Source organism: Balaenoptera acutorostrata, chromosome 11, assembly GCF_949987535.1.
Source record: "Balaenoptera acutorostrata chromosome 11, mBalAcu1.1, whole genome shotgun sequence".
NCBI lineage: Eukaryota > Metazoa > Chordata > Mammalia > Artiodactyla > Balaenopteridae > Balaenoptera > Balaenoptera acutorostrata.
The window spans coordinates 102,296,280-102,306,556 of NC_080074.1; the positions used below are offsets into that span (position 1 = coordinate 102,296,280).

Here is a 10,277-nt window from a genome sequence, read left to right on the forward strand (position 1 = left end):
CACTCTGCTTCTGAGATCACTTCTCCCAGGAGTCCCAGCCCAAATAACTCCCCTGGGCTTAGATCAACACCCCCCCAAACCTTTACGCACAATCACATTTCCCAGGGACGCTTCAAGCTGGTTCTTGGGCTTTATTTTTAGTTTTGTTTGTTATGATTCTTTTTTTTTAATTAATTAATTAATTTATTTTTAGCTGTGTTGGGTCTTCATTACTGCACGTGGGCTTTCTCTAGTTGCGGCGAGTGGGGGCTACTCTTCGTTGCAGTGCCCACACTTCTCGTTGCAGTGACTTCTCTTGCTGCGGAGCACGGGCTCTAGGCGCACAGGCTTCAGTAGTTGCAGCTTGCGGGCTGTAGAGCGCAGACTCAGTAGTTGTGGCACGCAGGCTTCAGTAGTTGTGGCACGCGGGCTCTGTAGTTGTGGCTCACAGGCCTAGCTGCTCCGCGGCATGTGGGATCTTCCCAGACCAGGGCTCGAACCCATGTCCCCTGGGTTGGCAGGCGGATTCTTAACCACTGTGCCACGAGGGAAGTCCCTGTTACGAGTCTTGCTTTCTTGCACGTGTCTCCTCGTGTACAGGCAGGTGTCGCCTGACCACATCAGTCTCTGAGTGTCCTGAGGGCAGAATCGGTCTCCTTTCTGTCCCCACCACTGTACCCAAGACTGGCTAGCTTGTGCCAGCAGATGCCAGACACCTGTAGGAGGCAGAAGTGACTCCTCCTGGGCACAGACGTCACGCAGGAGAGGACACGGAGCACAGGGTGAGAGGAGGGAGGCCCTGAGCACACCTCCCGGGTGGGTAGCGCTTACTTCCAGGTCCTTAGCCCATGTCTCTCCGTGTCCCCCAAAGGAGGGGCTCCCACACATGCAAGAAAGAACCGGCGCCAACCTGGAAGCAGTGAGGAGTGTAGGTGGGCTGAAGGGGGAAGCCGCTGTCCTCCAAGGCTCTTCAGCCCTGAAAAGACCACAGGGGAGCTGCTCGTGGGGTCCAAGCCAAGGTCACCATCCAGGTGCACGTGGAGTTTCGTTCTGCACTTCCAGGCAATGACAGGCTTTGCATGCAGAAGTTCAGCTTTCCCACCAGGCTTTCTTCTGGACCCACCTCAGCCCCTCTTAGATTTTTCAGCTCCTGTTCCTGGTCTTAGAATAGTCCCCTAGAAGCTCTAGCCTCCAGGGTCTTTTGCCTCACTGCTCCCACCTCTCTCCTCTCAGCCCCGGATGGCTCCGGCTGGATTTTTGGCAACGGCTCAGAAAATCTGCCGGGGTCTCCTGTTCATTGGCCAAACAATCAAGGGGGCATCTGAGGGCCTTTACTTACCCTCTAAAATTTTTAAAAATCAGATTGGAACCCATCGTCAGCCTTGCAGCAGAAATCCGCGTTGTGCTTTGCTTGGTGACATCGTCTGCTGCGTCTCTTTTGGGGGTGCCACCTGGAGGGCAGGGCCAGCTTCCTGCTCCAAAGTGGTGAGTGGCCCCTGGGGTGGTGCTGGGATTTAAAGTCCGTCTGGAGCTCTCCAGGGGGCCTTGGCTTCCCTGCCCCACCCCCACCCCCCCCCGTACGTGTCTCACCAACCATCTGCTTGTGCAGGAAAACACACACACCCTGCTAGTGCCCCCAGGTTCCCCACGTCCCTGTCCCCCACTCTTCACCTCGTTTCATGTCCTCTTCTGCCTCGAGTACACGTCACCCTTCTCTAAAGAAGCACATCCATCCCCCGGTTACAACCTGCCCATTTCCTCCTTGGCTCTTACCTCTATTTAAAAGTGATATTCAGTGCTCTGTGGTGACCTAAATGGGAAGGAAATTCAAGGCAGAGGGGATCTATGTATACGTATAACTGATTCACTTTGCTGTACAGCAGAAACCAGCACAACATTGTAAAGCAACTCTACTCCAATAAAAAAAATTTTTTTTTAAAGTGATCTCTTATTCATTTGCTTCCTTGATGGTTGGTTCTCCCCACTAACCCGGGAAACCAACCAGGGGAGATCCCTGCCCGTTGGCCCCAGCGCCTTAGCAAGGTGTCTGCCTCATAGTAAATAATGTTGTCAAATAAATATTTGTTGAATGAATGGAGAAATGAATGAATGAGGGTATTAAGGACACTGGATTATAAAGATTTCGGTTTTCCTCCTAGACAGTGAGTTGCTCGCATGTGGGCTCCAGGCCATCACAGGGCTGGATCGCCATCGCTTGTACTGCCGTGGCCTTCTCAAGAAACGCAGGTTGAGTTGAGTCAAATCAAACCGGAGGAGACAGGTCAGGGTTTCACGAGCACCCGGGAGGCAGCCCTCACAGGCCAACTGGATACAAATGAACTGATGCGGCAGGAACCTGCCTTGGGAGGTGGGGTGGCCATGGGGGGGGGCGGGGGGTGGATGGAAGGTCAGGCAGCTTTAATGAGAATGGGGACACTTTGATGCAGAGGGAGCAGAATGGACCACACAGAGAAAGCCAGCCTAGGGCTCGGGGGAGACTATTTAACTACGGTGACCTTGGGTAAGGGGCCTCTTCCCTCTGGGATTCTGCCTGCTCATCTGTAAAATGAGTGGACCAACCAGATTATCTGCAACGTTCCTTCCAGCTGAAACATTGCTTGGTGCAAAGTTTGACATTAGAAGACACCGGCCAATTAAAAAGGGAAGGTGGCAAGCATCTTACTCTGTCTGGAGGGCTGTGGGCTGGAGCTGATTCACATCTTCCCACCACGCACACTGTGAGGGGCCCCGCCAGCCCAGGCCCATCTCTACAGCCAAAGAAGATCCAGCTGAAGAAGGAGAGGGCAAGGGTATCCTCAAGGCCCCCAATGTGATGTCACGTCCAGGAAAAGACTTAGGGCCAAAAGGAGAAGGAGGCCATCCTCTGGCCACCTGGACTCACTTCCTCCAGCCTCTGGGGGCGAACCCCACTGCCCAGAGCCCTGGGCAGAATGTCCAGTTGGGCATTTTATTCCCCTTCCTAGAAATAAAGCATCCTGTCTCAAAGCCACCTAGAAAAATCTAATTTTCATAAGGAGGTAGAAATAAGCTCCATTTTCCTCATAAAGCCTTCCCTGGTCTAGGAAATCCCAGCCTCAGATCCCCTCCTTAAGCCAGGGTTGGTATTTGCAAGAAATGCAAGTTCAGTGAAGTAAACTCAAATCAGGGAGCCAGGTCAGAGCTTCCCAGGCATGACGGGATGCCCAGGAGGCAGCCTCGGTGTGACGGATAAATGGTTACGACAGGGATGTACAGCTCTCGGGCGAAGGCTGGTTCTAACATTTTTAAGTGACTACATTTTCAGTGATTATATAAATACCTACAATAACAGCTTCAGTTTTGCCTCATGGCCTACGAAGCCTAAAATATTTACTATCTGGCTCTTTTCGGAGCTTTTGCCAACCCCTGCCCTAAATAACTGCTGAGTCCCCCTGCCATTGATAAACTCAGGGCTCCTACTGGGGTCCTGGGGAGAGGCACCGGCCTGTAACCCTGGACCCCATCCCTCCTCTCTACCCAGCTACCCTTCAAGGTCTCCAGAAGCTTCTCCTCCTCTATTCCTCCTCGCCCTCCCACTCCTGACCCATCCCACTTCATTTTGGAATCCCCTACAAGGCACGTGATGCCACCCTGTCCTGCATGATTTGATTTGCTGTACACTGATTGCTTCCCCAATGGGAATGGAAGCGTGTGAGGGCAGGGGCAGCATGCTAACATGTGTCCCAGTATCCCAGCACACGGAGCAGCTGCTGAGCAGATATGCGCTGCTGAGGTCAGCCCCAGGGGACAGCATCCCAGGGTCACACTCACTGTGCTCGGCCTGCCATCTCTGGAGGGGACCCTCCACGCCAAGAGAAACACTTTGCTCCATCCCCTCCAAGCCTGGAAGTGCTCCTATCATCAACATGAGAATAAGTCACAGCCCAGTCCTACAGGAAGATTCCTCCAGGGCTGGTCCTCTGTTTCATTTTCCCTCCAGGGAGTGTCCTGGGCAGGGCGGATCAGGGAGCTGGGGCTTTAAAGCACGTGACAAGACTTTTCTTTCTGAACCTACCCTTGTTCAGGGTTCAGTGAGCATATGGGCAGGAGAAGAAAAAGTAGCTGGTGGAAAACCGGGGTCCGCATGCTCTGCAGGAGAGCAGCTGTCCTTACGTGGACACACCACACCAGTGCATGTCTGCCCTCTGCGCGGAGGTTGCCAAAGTTGGTAGATTATAAACCCAGGGATGGTTTCTCGCTGTGGGAGCCCAGAAGGAACATCTGGATAAAGGTTTGGCTGGAGCCACTTGACCTAATTTCCTCGGGAAGGAAAATCAATGACAGCAGTGAAAGGGAGGGGGAGAGAGGACGGGAAGGGGCCCCTTGCCTCAGGTGACCTGGGTAAAAGACTTGACATTTGTCCTCCTTTCCTGCCAATCATGTGAACAGGGAAACCACTGGGAGGGCTGGAGTGAAACAGCGGGCCATTTCCAGAATCATAGCAGCAGGTGCACTGAGAAGGCAGAGAGACTGAAATACCTGCACTGCCTTTGGGTGCCCTCCCCGTGCCTCAGGACAGATATCACCGGCCTCCAGGATGGAAAGCTGCAGCAGGGGACTGGAGTCCCTCTGGAACCACCTTGATCCCCTTTGTAAACCTGCAGGGCAGCGCCCCCTCCTCCCACACAGAACAGAGAGACTAACGATTTCATTCCCGCCACTTCATCCCTGAGGCTTTGTATAAGCTGGTACCCATTACTAGACATTTTAAAGAGGCAGTCAGTCTATTTGAACCAACACCTGTCAGGCACCTGGACACATCTAAGACCTGGGCAGGCGCAGTTCTCTCTTTGCTGCTCAAGCCTAAAGGAAATGACCTTCAGGGCAAAGGTGGCACCTTCTCTTTTATCTTCAAGGTAGGCTGAAGCCTGAGTCGTGCTCACCCCCAGTCCCAGCCAGCAGGGGTGCGTTAATCCACAAGCGTTCGCTTCACAGCCTTAGAGGGCTTGGTGGTGAGAGGGTGTGGAGGAGAGCTTTGGCAAGATGCCCCGCTTTTAGGCAGATTGTAAATTACAAACAAACAACTCATCTCTGCTCTCCTTCCTTTACTTCTGGTGTGTAATGAAAAACAACAGAGCCCTGCAGGCACAATCCTTCTGTTTCCTCCTCAGATGTGTTGTTCACAGTTCCCTGCTGGAAATGACTCTGGGCAGTCACAGACGCTGGTTTTTATTCCTGCCTCGGCATCTCACTGAAATCCACAATCCTCAGACATCAATTTCCTAGATCCTCCTTCCCCCCCTCCGCCCCCCCACCCCGCACACCTGGATGTACCCTAGAACTAGCCATCAAGTTCACTGTTGTGGTGGGAGCCATGTGGGATTATTCAGCAGAAAAAGCAACAGCAGGAATCGGGAGCCTATCGCGGACAGCTAACCCCCCAGAGAGACACTGCAGCCAGTGTTACACCTACTGTGATGTTTTGCCAGAATCATCCAGCGACCAGGGAACAAAGGGATTTGTTCTGAGTTTAGGGATTACTCGGGGCAAGGTTACAATCTGTAGAAACCAGCCTTTAATGTGGACAAGCAAATCCTTCCATCCTCTGGCCACCTCCGCCATCACAAAGGCAAAGCATCCTTCTCGGCTGCACCACAGTTTAGGGGGTGGGTAGGATAATAAGAAGGTGCTGCTGCCTCTCTGTGATTTTCACACCAGGGCTGCCTGTTTGCCGACAGGTTTCGTATCTGGGAGAACCAGGCTTGTTCCTCAGAGCTGCTGAGAACCATGTTAAGAAGGGCTTAAAGCCTGCAGACCAAGGCTGGGAAACCCAGCCCCAGGAGACCACAGCGGGACTGTGGGGTTGGGGGGTGGAGCGGGGGGAGGGTCTGGTCATCCTTTGCCTTTCAGCTCCATCCACACTCCATGCTGATGGCTGGATCTAAGGCCACCCAGGCGTGTCTGTGTCCTGACAACCTGAGACAAACAGAATTCACCCCTCTATCTTCAAGGTACGGGGCAGGGGGGGGGTGCTCAGCAAAGAGTTGTTGATGATCAAATCATGAGCTTTCCAAATTTTCTACCCCAGTCAAGGCGGGGTTTGCTCTGACTCCAGAACCAGAAACAGCAAGGGACAGACTTTTTTTTTTTTTTTAATTTCCAAAGATACATCAGCTGTAGAAAAACTAACACTTGCCTCAACCAAGTCACATTTTATTTCCTGGGATGAAAATCAAGAGAATGGATTATCAGAAGTCTTCCTCCAACATCATTAAAATGCTTTTCGAAGAAAGTTACAAGCACTGTTTAAGGCGTACAGGAAAAGTTAGACTTGCCTTTCTTCCAGAGCATTCCCTGCCCTAGACACAAAGCACCGACACTACATCTCAAGAAAGAGAGAGGCTTGCAGACACAGGAACCAGAAAAACCGGACCAGGGTCTCTGGCTCTAATATAAGTATCACAGGAGAACATCACAATAACCTTCTCTTCCATAAATACAACATACATCTTGAAAATATATCCAAAATATCTCCATCTGAACTACTGTACAAAAATCCACTCGCCAGCCATAAAAATAATATTTTCCCCTATACACAAATATAATCATATATAAAGCAAATTTGGAACGCAGGGATATTGGTTGGGGGGTGGGTTACAAAATCTCTGGGGATCTGGGCTGTTTACGGTCATTTTTGTTCGGGTTATCCCTCTGCTGGGTATAGGAAACTGGCGACAAATACAACCATCCCCCAGTGCTCACCATTTCAACAGCTCCTGCGTCACGGAATGTGGTACTTTTTAAAAATAGGCGACCCTTGGTGTCATGGAAAGAAGAAGGAAAATGAGGGGATCAAGGTGGGGGTGGGGAGGCAGAAGGGGAGCAGTGGGAGAAGAGAGACAGACGTAGGTTAGCGTGTGGGCTTGAAATACTCTGCGGCATAAAGTAGATCCCCAGGGTCAGGAGGCCTCCGCTGTCCCCGGGCCACGGCCAGCTGTCTGTCTGGGTCTCCCTTACAGATCCGTTTCCCGGCTGGTGTCCAGGCAGAGGGCATACAGGGATCTCCGCAAATCCACATTGCTCTTGGCCTTGAGATTACACTTCTCCAGGGGGCAGCTGCCCCTTCGAGATCCATCCGCATTCTCCAGGGACCCCGCAGCCTTGCAGGGGGACGCCTTGCTCCAGCTGGCCTTCCGCTGGCCTGCGCTGGCCGGTCCTGCCCCCTGGCTCTGGCTGCCCTGCTCTTCCTTAAGGGCTGCCTGCTCCTCGTGGTCCGTCTCCCGGTGGTAGAAGTAGTTGAAGTTGGAGACGATGACGGGCACGGGCAGGGCGATGGTGAGGACCCCGGCGATGGCACACAGCGACCCCACGATCTTGCCCCCCACGGTGACAGGCCTCATGTCCCCGTAGCCCACCGTGGTCATGGTGACCACCGCCCACCAGAAGGCATCCGGGATGCTGGAGAAGTGGGTCTCCTGGTTGTCGGCCTCTGCGAAGTAGACGGCGCTGGAGAAGAGGATGACCCCGATGAAGAGGAAGAAGATGAGCAGACCCAGCTCCCGCATGGAGGCCTGCAGGGTCTTGCCCAGGATCTGCAGCCCCTTGGAGTGGCGGGACAGCTTGAAGATGCGGAACACCCGGACCAGGCGGATCACTCTCAGGATGGCCAGGGACATGGCCTGCTGCCCGTTCTGGCCGCCGCCTCCCCCCGGCTGCTGCTCCAACAGCTCGGTGCCCAGGGTGATGAAGTAGGGGAAGATGGCCACCACGTCAATGATGTTCATGATGTTGCGCGAGAACCCAGCTTTGCTGGGGCAGGCGAAGAAGCGCACCAGCAGCTCGAAGGTGAACCAGATGACGCACGTGGTCTCCACGATGAAGAAGGGGTCAGCCAGGGTCCTGGGCAGGAGAGGCGCCGCTGTCGGGCCAGAGGGAGGCGCCGCTTCCCCGCTGCCGTTGGCCTCCCTGTGGGGCTCAGGGGGCTGGTGGGGCACCGGGCGATGGCGCAGCAGCTCCCGTTCATCCCTGAACTCAGGCAGGGTCTCCAGGCAGAAGGTGATGATGGAGATGAGGATGACCAGGACCGAGACGATGGCGATGCCCCGCGCGGAACCCGAGCTCTCGGGGTACTCGAAAATCAGCCACACTTGGCGCTGGAACTCATTGCGGGGCAGGGGCTTCTCCTCCTCCTTGATGAAGCCCTCGTCCTCTCGGAAGCGCTCCATGGCCTCGTCCCCCAACTGGTAGAAGCGGATCTCATCTGCGAACACGTCCAGGGAGACGTTGACCGGCCTCCGCAGCCGGCCCCCCGACTGGTAGTAGTAGAGGATGCCATCGAAGCTGGGCCGGTTGCGGTCGAAGAAGTACTCGTTCCTCAGCGGGTCGAAGTAGCGCAGGCGCTTGGCGGGGTCTCCCAGGAGCGTGTCGGGGAACTGCGCCAGGGTGCCCAGCTGCGTCTCGAAGCGCAGCCCGGAGATGTTGATGAGGATGCGCTGGTGATGGAGGGACCCCGAGCCCAGCACCTGGTCCTCCGCCACGCCCAGAGCGGGGTCGCCTTCCCCCTCCTCGTCCTCCGGAGGCAGCCGTCTAGCCCGGGGCAGCTCCTGGGGCACCGGTGGCACCGGCCGGCCTCCCGGGTCCGCGCCCCTCTCGGCGCCGCCGCGATCCCTTGGCGCTGGCTCCTTGAGTCCCTCGCTGAGCGCAGCCGTCGGGGGGCAGCGGAGCGCTCCCCCTGTGGCCCGGACCTCCTCTCCTCCCCTGACGGTCACGGCACCGCCGTTCTCCGGGGGCACCAGAGCGACCTCCATGGCCCGGGGGCGGGGGGCATGCTGCGCCCCTGCGGACCGGCTCCGGCGCCCCCTCTCACCCTGCTGGGCGCCCCGCGCCGGGCTCCTCTCCCACCAGCGGCCGGCCCAGCTGTGGGGCGGGCTGGGGGGGCTGGCGCGTTCTCCTCGTTCGGTCCTGACGTCAGGAAGCCGCTGCCCTGCTCTCTGCCTCTCTCGGCTCCGGCAGCCCGTTACCAAGCAGCCAAAAGCCGCCTTCCAGCAGATGCAACCTCCAGCCGCCAGGCTTGGCCTCCACCCGGCGCAGGTCCCCGCCTCCTGCCCTCCCCTCCTCCCCCCGCCTCCCCTCGGGGCACGGAGGCCGCGGGTGTCTCCCCGGAGGGCGCAGCTGGGGCCCCCGGCGAGGGAGGGAGGGGCTGAGCTGGGCGCAGCCTGGGAGGAAGCCTGGGAAGGGAGGGAGGGAGCGGGGGGGAGGGAGAGGGAAGGGAGGGAGTGGAGAGGATGGAGGGACAGGTTGTACCGAGAGCGCGCTGAAACTCCCAGGGCAACCAGATGAGAAAAGCTCTGGATTTCAGTTCACCTGGGAACCCGCTGAACGCCGAGTGGACTCTAGGGGAAATGAATTGTCTTGGGCTGGAGGGATGAGACTTCGAGATGAGTCGGAGTATGAGAGAAGACAGTCCTTTTTACATTTCTCCTTTGGCGGAAAGAGGGTTCTCTCTTCTTTAGGAAGAATTACAAACAGGAGGGGGCGGGGCAGAGCTATGGGCCTTGAAAAAAAAAATATGTGTATGTGTATATCTCCAGACCAATGGAGAAGCATCTCTCTTCCCATCTCCCTACATACATTTTCGTCAAAAGGTAACTGGCTGAAAATTTACAGCATCTCCCTGCCCTTACCCCTGGGAAAGCCCTGATTCCCAGCACAGACAGCGGTGGTCAGCTGGGCAGACCCAGCCTGGCAGCCCCAGGCAGGCAGCTGAGTCTGGTGATTCGCTGCCTGACTTCATATTCCTACGACACACAACCTCTCTGCTCTCTCCACATATCTCATTTGTAGAAACCATGGACAGGGAAGGAGGGAGAAAGAGATCCTGGTGAGAGCCCTTTAGCCTGGTGAAGCTGGGAGGTTTGGGTAGGGAGTGGGGTGGCGCTGCTTAAGGAGAGAGAGCCCCCGGGAGCTTGTGGAGTCCCCAGGGCTGGAGAATTCTCAGGAGTAGAATAAAAACCAATACTCACTTTGCCCTTCTGCCGTACCACGCCTGTTCTCAGCACTTCACAAATCTTAATATTATGATCCTCATTTTTACAGATGAGGAAAATGAGATTGACTAACTTGCTCAAGGTCACACAGGTAGAAAGTGGCGAAGCTGGGATTTAAACCCACACAAGCAGAGTTTGGACCCCTGTTCCCTCCACCCAGGTCCTCTGTAGAAATGTGTGATCCCCTTTCCGATACAAGGATACAGATGCTCCCTCCCCCCATCATCTGGCCTAACAGCTTTAGTTCCTTCCTGCAGGAGGCAAGAGGATGGC

The 10,277-nt window shown here is 55.5% G+C and overlaps 1 protein-coding gene across 1 annotated transcript; it reads right to left on the minus strand.

Moving 5' to 3' along the window:
- Positions 1-6,154: 6,154 nt before the first annotated feature.
- KCNA5 (potassium voltage-gated channel subfamily A member 5) lies at positions 6,155-8,946 on the minus strand. Its single transcript, XM_057556759.1, has one exon. The coding sequence runs from the start codon at positions 8,763-8,765 to the stop codon at positions 6,972-6,974; it is 1,794 nt and encodes a 597-aa protein (XP_057412742.1). The 5' UTR covers positions 8,766-8,946; the 3' UTR covers positions 6,155-6,971.
- Positions 8,947-10,277: the final 1,331 nt, after the last annotated feature.

What these genes read in the sequence shown, in the direction of transcription:
- KCNA5 (XM_057556759.1), bottom strand. Translation starts at nt 8,765, where the DNA reads ATGGAGGTCGCTCTGGTGCCCCCGGAGAACGGCGGTGCCGTGACCGTC.